Raw genomic sequence first — 12,580 nt, 5'->3', positions numbered from 1 at the left:
CAAGGAACTCTTATGTTGGCGGATATGCTTAAAGACATATTGTCTTATGGATGCCCACAATGTGCAAGGAAGACAGCCATCCAGAAGAGCTCTGTGTATGGGATAGAGTAGTCTATGTACTAACCTAAAAATTATAAAAATTAAACTAAAAAATGAGAAAAACTTGTGGCTTCTGATTCCGGGCTCAGTGATAGACTACTAGGTTGGCATGTGTGTCTGGTTTCCATCCCTAGCACCACAGAACAATCTCTTAGGCTTTAATAGATGTACAGTTTAGTTACTCTCTTCAGTCAATTGTGTAAACTGAGGAATTCAAATATTTTGAGAAGGAAATTTTATTACTGGACCAAACATATTTGGTAATACGAACCAACACTAAAGAAAGCATTACAAAGTAAAACTACCAGCAATCCTATTTGGAGGACAGATTAGAATCTTACATAGCTAGTGTGTTTTATTCTCTGTGTATATTTAATATGTCACAGCAGGCCTAGTAGCTAGATCAACTCTTAGATGCTTAAGATATGAACACATCAGGGATGAAAGTGACCCATGGCTCTTCACTCCAGTACAACTGATTTACATGCTTTCCCCCTCATACAAATCTTATGGCCCCAGTGGTGAAAAATCCTACTATTTTTCTTTTGTGGGAAGAAAATGTTTGGTGGATATTTTGGAAGGGAAAAGGTTATTCAATGTGTCTGTTAACTATATTGTGGTGTTCCTTTACTTCTAAAAACTCACAGAGGTGGAGGAGGATTTGGGAACATCTGCAGCCCCAAGAGGATGGTAGGAATGCTCATTACATCCAGCGTGCTTACTCTCTTATTTCCTGCTAGCAGAGCTTTGTTTTGTAAATTGTATTGGGAAGTATCACTTTTTACTACATGTTTTAGTATGTCCTACAAGACAAAATTCTTGATCCACTTTTAAATGGCACCCCTGGGGATGAACTCCATATTTGTTATTTGAGCCCAGTGTGGATTCCTGAACCACACCTCCTGTGTAGAAAGCTGAAAAATCACAAAACCTATTCTGGCAACAATAAATGCCTGTGTTTTATGATGACATCCCAGGAATTCGACTGTAGCTGCCAACAAATGTCAGTGGTATCTTTACTATTTGGTGAGTTAAGGAGAATATAGAGAAGGTAGGAGGAGGGCTGAAGGAACTGAAGAGTTTGCCACCTCCTAGGAAGAACAACAATATCAACTAACCAGACCCCCAAGAGCTCCCAGGGACTAAGCCAACAAGCAATTACATCAAACACACATAGAGGGACCCATGGCTTCAGCTGCATATGTAGCAAAGGATGGCATCATCTGACATAAATAGGAGGAGAGGCCCTTGATCCTGTGAAGGTTTGTTTCCTCCAATGTAGTGGAATGCCAGGGCAGTGAGATGGGATTGGGTGTGTGTGAGGGGGAACATCCTCATAGAAGCAGGGGGAGGGAGTATGGGAGAGGAGGGAACTGGGAAAGGGGATAACATTTGAAGTGTAAATACATAAACTATCTAGTTAAATAGTATCATATGCTAAAAGGGACTATTCCCCTACTTACAGTAACACATTTGAAACAGCATCGATATTCATCAATGAATGAATAATTTAGTTATGGGACAGGTATACTATAGAATAATGTGAAAGACCCAGGCAGAAAGTAGATCTGAATGTATGGACATGTATCAGACTCTGCATTAAGCATTTTATATGCATTGTTTCATTAAATTCTCACAATAGAACCATTTCTTTCTCACTATTTAACTATAAGCATTGAGTCATATACAAAATTCTGCAGTTTGTAAATGGGATGGTAGTAGTAAGGCACAAATTCTCTCAGACACCAAACCTATGTCATTTTCCAATTACACTGTAGTAGCTTATAAATGTCAAATCTGTATGTGTGTATATAGTTGATTCTGTCATGGATATTTTGTCCAAGATGAACAGTAACTTGCATAACCATGGAGAACAGGAAAAGCCTTATGTAATAGTAAAAACAAACACATCTGAAAGTCAAAGATGAACAACATATGAAAGAAAACTCTTTCTAGCTCATACCATGATTAAAGAACATTTAAGAGCATATTTCAAGGCTGGTTACATGGGCTACAAGCTGGGGAGTTTTCAGGTATTCTCAGTTTATTCCTGTTTACAGTGTTGAATTCTATGAGTGAAGTGAGATGTCAACTGTAATTGTAACATGAAAAATCACTTGAATGCTGGTTTTTTTTTTTTTTTTTTTTTTTACAACTTCTTGTTCTTTTACTCTTCACAGATGGGCAAAAGAGAAAGAAATCTCTGAGAAAGAAACTGGACTCACTAGGGAAGGAAAAGAACAAAGACAAAGGTAAAAGGACCAAATGACTAGAGCCAATGCATTTTGCAAGGAGCCAGCTGGTTGGATTGGGCTGAGATTGTGAACTGCATAGATTCGTGTGGTTGGGTCAATTATGTTAACTACATTTCCATAATGCGATGTCATTGGGAGCTGTTCGAGTCTACATTTCTGTTTGAGTATCTCTGTGCTGAACTGATGAGTTCATCTGGTTTGAGCAGTTGGCAACTACAGCCAAGGTTGTGGTTCCAATTAATCTGTCCAATCAGCTATGCCTAAAGAGGACTGGGGTTGAGTAGCCATGGACAGCGTGTCTAATACTAACCAGCTGTTTGGCAAATGCAGACAATTAAGCAGGACTAATTAAATGAGAAAGTTTGGATTCACCTACTATGACTGCAGAAAAGAAACAGTCTTCATCTCATGGCTTGCTGAAGTTAGGCCATCCTCAGCAATTTTCTTAGAACACAGGATGCTTGGTTTGCATCCCATATGTTTTCAGCAATTGCTGACTTTCATTATACTGATTTGATTCCATTTCCACAGCTATTTAGGGAACTGACACTTGAAGCATTCTTTCAGACACATTTGTGGTCAATTTGAGTTTGTACTCTTCAGTTCTAAAGATCACCTGGACCCCATTACTACAGTCTATCATTTTAGGACTTGTTCTTATAGTCTAATGTAAATTGATTGTTAAGTGGTCTAATTGAGTCAACATATATTCATTTGTGTGCCACAGTGAATGAATGTTGAATGAAGAAATTCTATATCCCACTTTCAAGCTCTCATCTAGACTAATTGCATTTATGCTTATAGTGGAAAACAATGGTTTTAAAATAAATGCATTACAAATTTTACTTGATGAGCCATATTTCTAAAATGAATACCAATCTATAGACACATGGCTTAAACTGTGCTTTAAGAGTTATTACAACACTTAGATACAAAGTATGCTAAGGAATGGAAATCACTATTTTGCTTCCCTTAAAGTACGTTCTCTCTTCCTTGGTGCTAAGGGACAATGTAAGCTGGAAAATATTGTGGCATATATTTTGCTATGCAGTGTGAGTTATTTAGCAGCATCCTCAGTCTCTGCTAACTAAGTGCCAGTAACACTTCTGTAACCAGATCGTGCTCAGGCTTATAAATGTGAACCTCAAGCTGGACAAAATGAGATTAAAGTGTTAGTAATCCACACCTGTAGCTGCAAGATAAAATCATGTCTGTAATGATTAAATATCCTATGGCCCAAGGGGTAGAGATGAAGTTCAGTAGTAAAATACTTAATCTGGCTTGCACAAGAGCAGAATCCCCCCAAATACAAACAAAGAACACTTAATTCCAGATCCTCACAGCAGTGGACCTGAGTGCATTGATGTGCACAGATATCTCAGGCTTCAGCTTATTATTTCTTTTTACAAATTTCCAATGTATAAATCCTAACACGAGAACTGTTATCATATTTGATAGAATACTCAGTGGGATGTGAACGACTTCAGCAGAATTGCTACTAAAAAAATGAAGACAAAGGGTGGGCTAGCTGCATAGCCATTGTCTGATAAATTTTAACTATATTCTATATTTGATGATTTACTGTCCTTATTTTTTATGGTTTATTTTTGTGGTTTCAGAACCACAAAATATTATAGTATATTATATTATGATCATATTCATAGCCCTTACCTTCTCTCATCATCTAGAGCTGATCCCTCCTTCTTCCTAACTAGTCCTCTTTCTACATTCATGTCTTTTATTTGTGCAATTCTTATGCAGGTATGAACAAATGTTATGTGTTCTCCAGTGCAATGGGCATGCCATATGCAGAAAACATCATCTAACAAAACTATTTTCCAGCCTCTACTTCTTAAACTCTTTCTACTCCATCTACCTCAATGTCACATAGGTTTTAGAAAAACATTATTGATGACTTATAAGTGCTTTAGCAATTAGCTACAATAGAAACATCTCCATTCATGGGAGAGATATTCCAAAGATATTCCATCAATGATACAAATTGTAGCTAATAGCAAATCTATGTGCAGCATTCTTCCCTATCTATGCATGCATACCTATGGTAAAGTATAATTTATTAATTAGGAAGAACAGAAGATTAACAAAAATAACTATTAATAAACAAATTATTACCGTATAGTATGACAAAAACCATTAAAAACATATGACTTTCTTATTTTGTAATTTTCCATTTAATTTTACTGTAGCTTGCCATGGTTAAATCAAACATTGAAAAGGGAAGAAAACTATATGAACAACTGATTATCGTTTGACTTTGCTTTACTCTAAAATAATAATATTGATGTTGGAATTGATACACAATGAAGATGTTCTGTGGGTTCTTTAGAAAGTATGCTTTCAAACTATGGTATGAAGAATGAGATTTCTTTTAGCACGGAGAGATTGATATTTGCATTTTCTAAGTTTGTGTGTGTGTGTGTGTGTGTGTGTGTGTGTGTGTGTGTGTGTGTGTGTGTGTAGACTCAGTAAAAACTTGGTGGTATTCTGTATTGACACACACGAGGCTGAGTGGAGAAAGCTCTTGGTGTTTCCAAAGAAAGAGCTCATCATCTATCTACCTATCTAAAGAGAAGAGTACCAAGTTTAATTGTATGAAGTTTGTTCCATGAGTCAGCTTGGGTGATTAAAAACAAGGTATTCTAAAAATCACTGAAGAGTTACTCTATGACAGATCTTCAAAACATAAAGCCTTGTGCAGGTCAACACTGGAAGCCATTGACTGGCTATCTTGGGAAACAGAAACTCGGGATGACTGTGTGTTGATGTGGCATATTTGTACTCAGTTCACTTTATTTCCTTCCCTTTGAATATTAATGTTTGGTATAATAACAGATGCACATGTGAAAAATGACTATCACTGAAATTCAAAAGGGAAAGAAAAAAAACAGGAAGCTCTGAATGACCTCTTGGGTTAAGCCATCTAAAAATAAAGATGAGCAGCTCTTCACAGATGACCTGCTCTTCCAATTAAAAAAAAAAGAAGTGATTCACAAATATCTGATATGTTATATTAATCGATTTCATCAGCATGAATCATTTCCTGCATGATATTTAATTGCTTGATATAAAAATATAAAACAAGTCATATGATACCCCTGCATCCACACTGCAATGTAAAAATGTCTATATAACTTTTAGTTTCTGTATGGAAACTAATTTAAGGTTAACATTGGTTTGCAAAACAAACTTTCATACAGAAAATTTCCAAGTCCCCATCTCTTGTAGTTTAATTATTTGGCAAACAAAAGAACTTTCAGAAATTCAGACTATTTCTTGTCTCAAAAAAAAAGACAGATTTTGAGGGAAAGCTAAATAAATAAATACATGCATAAATTTTATATTGAAAATGTACTGTAATCCAGTGTCTAAGCTTGCCTAATCAAGGCACATGGGGGCTAGCTATTACTATGGCACAATTGCCCCATGGGACACGGACAGAGTATCAACATAAAAGATCAGTTCTATTGTGATTTCTTTTTTTTTTTTTTTTTTTTTTTGTAGCAAAGTTCAATTTTGTAATATCTTATGGTTACTCACTGTCTAGGTCACTATACATGAATTGTAAAGTAAAACTTATAAAAGACTATTTGCTACAGGTTCACTTCAAATTAAGTATTAATACAACAATTATTACATATAGAAATTCTCCAAAGAAAGGGATTCAATACTATCATTAAAAGCCACCTTTATGGACTATAAATATTACTCAATAGGTAAAATGGTTGCTACATAGGGGTGAGAGTCTGAATCAGAATCTCAGAACCCACATGATAAAAGCTCAATTTAGCAGTGCATGCCTATAACCCCAGAAAGGATGAGGTGGGAGGTGGAGACGGTGGATCCCCTAGAAGCTTACTACCAAATAGACTGAAAATTTTGGCAAATTTCAAAGCCATTTAGACATCTGGTGTCAAATAAAAGGTGGATAGAAGCCAAATTTTTCTGATTTCCTCTTGTGCATTTACAAATCCAAACCACCAAGAACATGGACACAAAATGTACAGAGACATACACACACACACACACACACACACACACACACAAATACACACATACACATACATGCTCATACACACAAGCAATTACTAGAGATGAGAATGACCAGGATGTATGTAATTCCAAAGAAAGGAAGGAAGCAACACAGGCTAGAGAACTTTCTGAATTACTTTACAGCTTTTGGTCTACATGATAACAGCATTGTAATATCATCAAATATACTAAAGAAGAAGCAACTTCATGATGTTTTAAATTGGACTAGCATGCTACATTGTATGTCATGAAATTGGAGTGGCACCAACAACAGCACAAAGGAAAGGAGGCTGGACAGTTTGAAAGCTATTTAGAAATCCAGGAACAAAACAATGGTACCATGGAAAGATGATTATGGTGGAGGCAGAGAGAAGTAGATTAAAAAAAGAAAAGAAAATAACATGAAGATGACATGGCAAGATGATCAAATAGAAATGAAATATGAAAAGGAGAGAAGTGTTAATGTATGACTTTCAGAAGTCTTATTGACCCCATGAAGAACAGACAACCCTAACAATCCAAGCAAAGTCTAGTAAGCAGAGTAGGAGTGAGACATGGCTCAGAGACCCATATTGTTGTGTAAAGAAACATTGATGAGTGGAGGACAAGTAAGAGCTAGAGATAGAAATGAAGTGTAAATTCTGAGGAAAACTAGGTCCAGTGTAGGCCTAAGGGCATAGGTGACAAAGATGGTATACAGACAAAGTCGGAAGAGAAGAAGAGGGCAAGGAAATATAAAAACAGAGAAGCATATGAGCCATTGAAGTGGCAAGCAACTAAGTTTTATGGAAGATGGAGGGGTTTAAATGTGAGTCAAAGTCAACAATAGTAGAAAACAGTCAAGAGTAAATGACAAAGAGAAGCTTGTGTTGGTAAGCTTCTCCTGTAGGTAGAAGGGCGGGGTTAGAAAGGGAACAGTTAGAAATAAAGAGGAAAACTCATCAACTTTTTACTTTGGGTTTCATGAGAAAGAAGAGACAAGAACTGCTATGGTGGAACACATGCCTCATATTACAACCAAATACTACTTGTCCTTACACACAGCACAGTGAGTCTTAGGTAATATCTTGGTCATTTAAAGAAATCCTGTTATCAAGTTAACTAGATTCTGTCTTTGCAAAGAATCTTCAGGTTTCTCTGATATCCTCACCAAAACAAACAAACCAACAAACAAAAAGGTTTGAACTCAGATAGGCTTATACACCAATGCTTTATTGGCACATAAATAACATTTTCCCCAATATAATTCTGGTGCATTTTTATTTCAAAATAGCTGTACTTTTAAGAAGAAAAAAAAAATCAGGGCACCTTCCTAGAATGTTACAAAGACTTCAAGACAGCATCCCATTGGTTGGAACTTAGATAGTCTACTTTGAGAAGTGTGTGAGAGTCCTTGGGGGAAGCAGCAGTTAACATCAGATTTCTAGCAGGAAAATAATAAGCTCAGGCCTAACTAAAGTCAACCACACCAGAAATAAATAACAAACCAATTCTTCGTGAATATATGTCTCAGATGAGACCAAAGGAAGAGTGAATATCAGAAGAAAATGACTTCAATTGTTTCTTGTTTCATTTGTATTCAATTATTACAATTTACAAACACAGTGGATACTTTTGGATACTAAAAATGCAAGATGAGAGGAGCTGTAGAGACAGCTCAATGGTTAAGAGCATGAATCGTTCTTTCAGAAGTCCAGTTTCCAAATCCCACATGTTGGCTCATGACTACATGTAAACCCAGCTCCAGAGTATCCAATGCTCTCTTCTGGTCTCTCTGAACACTTGCATACACATGCACACACCTACAAATAGACAAATGGTATGCTCCAAAGTAAAAAGGAGCCTTTTGTCTTTTGTCTTTTTTTCCCCAGAGATCCTAGAAATCACTAAATATGTCTGATTGAGTTTCCTTGTATGACAAGAATGTTTATGAGAGGCCCAAAGAGTCCCCTTTGTAGAACAAGTCTCTGTCAAGCATATGCCTACATTAGAAGATCCATGCCATATGATCTATTTCAAAGTCTTCTTTGTTGTTTCTATTGCAAAGTCATACGCTTAAATTCTAGGGCTCTCCAAACTTTGTGAAGAATATTTGAATATTATAAGAAATCCTCCAAGTGCACAGGCTATCGTCTGAAACTAACCTCTGCCTCTAGTTTTGCTGATGATAGGAATGTAGTAATAGTCTTACCTCAAAAAAAAAGCATAACATTTTTGATTGGCATATTCGCCATAGTTCATTGATAGAGCCAGCTCCTCTGGGGGAAAAATCCAGATGAACTTAGGATATTTTACTTCAAGAACAAGTTGCACCTTTTGATGGGCTCAGAGGTGTAAGCCTTTAAAGTACCATTTCTGTTCTTAATGGAGACATGGCTATTAGCCTAGTTTCAAATGTTACCATGGATCAAGCAGGAAAACCTTTTAAAGGCTCCTTCCACCTGGTTTAATGTTAGCTTTTTGCTAAAAGAACAAATAACCTTAGAGTTATTTTCCCTTGATCACTGCAGTTCTGCAGGTTCAATCATAGGGCTTATTAAAAAAAAAACAGAGCTTTCTGAAGTTCCAATTTGCTGAGGCTACAAAGAGATGTAATTTTGAGTCTAACAAGAATGATGTACTTAACTAAATATTAAACTTTCTGTATAAATCTAAAATGCTACTAATAAAATGTCTATCTCTGAGTATTTAATATATATGAAGGCCCACGGATAGTCCACAGTGATACAGACAGTAACAGATACAGATATATATTTGGAGATATAAAGAATTATGTCTTGTATCTCTTCCCCAAATGATCCCTCATAAAGTATTCCACAAAATGTATCCTGGGTCTCCCACAAGCTATATCATGGTCAAGTTCACTTCTGTATGTGACCATCAAGAAGCTTGACTATAGTTCATAAATGAACTTCTGAAACTCAGATGGATGGAAGTAGGGACACAGCACAACATCGGGAGAACCAATCTTTTTAAAGTGTTCCTAAATTGCTTTACTGTCCCTTAGGTCATCATTTCCTATACTGCCTTTCAGTATACCTTAAAGTGTATCAACTGATTTTCAATTGTGGATTCATTCATCAATATTTTATAATTATTTTCATGTATGATTCTGCACATCACCTCCCTTCCTCAGAATCCCTCATGAGTAAGGACTGGAGATCATTTACAGCACCCTGACCCTCAGAACTGTAAAACTTGGCATAGCGAATAATAGGTGTCAAGTTTGTCGTGGATTTTTATGCCTTCAAAGACTTCTAAAGCACATAAATTGAAGAGTAACAGTTTACAGAGATATGTGCTCATGAACATGAAGTACTGTTTATATTCTGTTCAAATGTCAAACTTCTTAGCAAAATTATTTCCTTTAAAACAGACTTGAATATGAGACCTGTATTTGTACCTACTAACTTCTTTTACTGAAATGGAAACTTGAGCCATTCTGCTCAACAATACAAAGCCATCCTAGTATGCTGACTAATGAATCAATTGTTTGGAAAATAATAATTTGACTAGGTCTGCTTTGCGGAATGATCATGTTCTTGTCTGGACCATCCCTGAATGTAAATATTTGATTTTTTCCTTGCAGAATTCATCCCACAGGCATTTGGAATGCCCTTATCCCAAGTCATTGCTAATGACCGGGCATATAAACTCAAACAAGACTTGCAGAGGGAGGAGCAGAAGGATGCATCCGATTTTGTATCTTCCCTCCTCCCATTTGGGAATAAAAGACAAAACAAAGAACTCTCAAGCAGTAACTCATCTCTCAGCTCAACCTCAGAAACACCAAATGAGTCTACATCCCCAAATACTCCAGAACCAGCTCCTCGGGTCAGGAGAAGGGTGAGTTAGCCAAGATGTCCTCTAACTATGTAATTACTGAAAATGAGTAGGGTTCTCTTTGAATCTCTACTACCATGAAAACTGAACACATTATATATAGATCTCTGTTGCACCAGGGAATAAATAACCAGCAGTGTTCATATGGCAGCTAACATTCAATTTCCCTCCTGGTTAGCTTTGTACCAAGATATTCAGCACTACTGCCATTAATGGCTGATCTTTTGTTATCTCCTGCTGTCTTGCTAGACTTCCTGCTCAGTCAAGTATACCCGGCAACCTATTGGACACATACTTAGAAGACTAGCTAAGAGTATGCCAAAACACAAATCTATAAAAGCAATTAAAACATTATGACAATTTGCTTTGATTATTTTGTTTTGTAACTCAGGTATATAGTTCTTGAACATAAACTTTATATGGTATTGATGTAGTGTTATACTATTACAATGCCATATATATGAGTTGAAGATTACAGCACCTCTACACTAAATACAAAGCCTTGAGGCCAGGGTCCAGTGTTTCTGTTAATTTTTTAAATACTATTCTTAGGATGTACCTGAATCGATGAATTAGCTGCAACAGTTCAAAAATCAATGAGAGATTTAAATTTTTCTTGTCAACAGAATTTGTCTCCCCCTTCTATAGAACTGTACATATAGTCTTGTACAAATCCATGGTGCAATATGGTGCCAGTGATGCAGTAGGTGTTATGTGCTAGGCTCTGGGCCCCTTGCCTCTTAATTGCAAACCTACAAAGCTGAGTTTGACAAACCACATAAGTGTTAATCAGCATAATCATTGCATGTCCCCTGTCTCTGAGAGGTCTCTCCCTTTCCTTTAAGCTTTGAACTGGAAATATCTGTAACCTTCAGCCATTAAAGACTTCCCCAGTTAAATATACAAGCAGACCTCCATTTATAACTCACATTTTTAAATCAGCTACCAACATTCAAGAGCTCTTCCAGAGTATAGGAAGACCTAAATCTCTGGTACTTTTTTATGGTATTGACTATGATTCGAAGAGGAAAAATTGACAAAATGATGGAATATTTGAATTTTCCAAATGAATTTGTTCTTCTAAGCCTGCAATTGTCTTAGACTATTTACAAATCGAAATAAGAGTAGCACCAAAAACTCTAAAAGAATATGTTTAGAACCGAGAACCTAAACACTGGGCTTCCTAAATGTCCTTTTATTTTTATTTTTTTCTGTACGAGGAATCTAATAGCTAACTTCTTCTTACCACACACCTCATCTAGGGTTGATGACTGTAATTTCCTCCATGCTGGGGTTACAAGCATATACCACAACATCCAGTTAGAATCTTATGTTTAAAATGTACATCCTAGAACTATAGTTGAGGACTTTTCTAATTCACAAGACTTCTATAACTTTACCTCATTTGTTGAGTATGCATTTCATGTTTCAAAAAATGAAGTGGTTGAATCAAAATATTTTAATCATATGTTTCCCATCTCTTGTCTTCCACTTGGAAAAGTCTGTGTATTGAAATCATAACTAGCAATACTTACCCTGTGTTGTAGAGATTCCCTAACTCATTCTGAGGGCATTTAGTTTGTTCTCCTAATATGTCAGCAATAAAAAGAAAAAGAAAAGAAAAACATAGCTACCTCAAGCAGCGTTATATTTTGCTAGCTCTGGTCTTCCATGAGTTTTTACTGGGTAGCCTTTGCAAGCAGCTGCTTTGTGTTCTGTTGCCTGTCATCTTCTTCAAGTCTGTGTGTCACTTCCAGGGTGCCATGTCTGTGGATTCCATCACTGATCTGGATGACAACCAGTCTCGACTCCTAGAAGCTTTACAACTCTCCTTGCCTGCTGAGGCTCAGAATAAAAAAGAAAAGGCCAGAGATAAGAAGCTGAGTCTGAATCCTATTTACAGGCAGGTCCCCAGGCTGGTGGACAGCTGCTGTCAGCATCTGGAAAAACATGGTAAGTAGACTTGTCATCAGCCATCAGTGATCCAAACATCATTGCTCTATTCAATTTTCTGTTCCTTTGGGCAAGTTCTAGACAAAAACATCCTTTGATGAATAGAGTGCACCAATGTAAATGTTAACTTAAGAAGTTACCGGGACCAACAAGACTAGGAAGTATGGTACCATTTGAAATATTCTAATCCTATGAGTCCTCATAGGGGTTCTGTGCAATCATTTTAGGGAAAGGATCACTTATGTTGGACTAGGACCCCCTTCAAACAGAGCAAAGACACATGGATGTTCTTATACATTGAGTTTATTTGCAACATTTCTTTTGTCAAAAAAGTTTTGCTTTTAAAAATATCCACTTTTAATGTCTCCATCCATCCCTTT

At 36.5% G+C, this 12,580-nt stretch overlaps 1 protein-coding gene across 2 annotated transcripts in view; it reads left to right on the top strand.

Moving 5' to 3' along the window:
* The window catches only part of ARHGAP6 (Rho GTPase activating protein 6), a gene marked incomplete at its 5' end in the record, with an annotated part of 484,952 nt that overhangs the window by 429,281 nt on the left and 43,091 nt on the right, over window positions 1-12,580 (top strand). For both annotated transcript variants that reach the window (XM_080909837.1, XM_080909838.1), the window contains 3 exons: window positions 2,280-2,351; window positions 9,994-10,250; window positions 12,005-12,200. In XM_080909837.1, the coding sequence (XP_080765963.1) occupies window positions 2,280-2,351; window positions 9,994-10,250; window positions 12,005-12,200 (525 nt within the window). The remainder of the gene's footprint in view (window positions 1-2,279; window positions 2,352-9,993; window positions 10,251-12,004; window positions 12,201-12,580) is intronic.

This window comes from Micromys minutus (assembly GCF_963924665.1).
Source record: "Micromys minutus genome assembly, chromosome: X".
Lineage (NCBI taxonomy): Eukaryota > Metazoa > Chordata > Mammalia > Rodentia > Muridae > Micromys > Micromys minutus.
The sequence above is the reverse complement of the archived record's forward strand: the minus strand, read 5'-3'. Positions and strand labels throughout refer to the sequence as shown.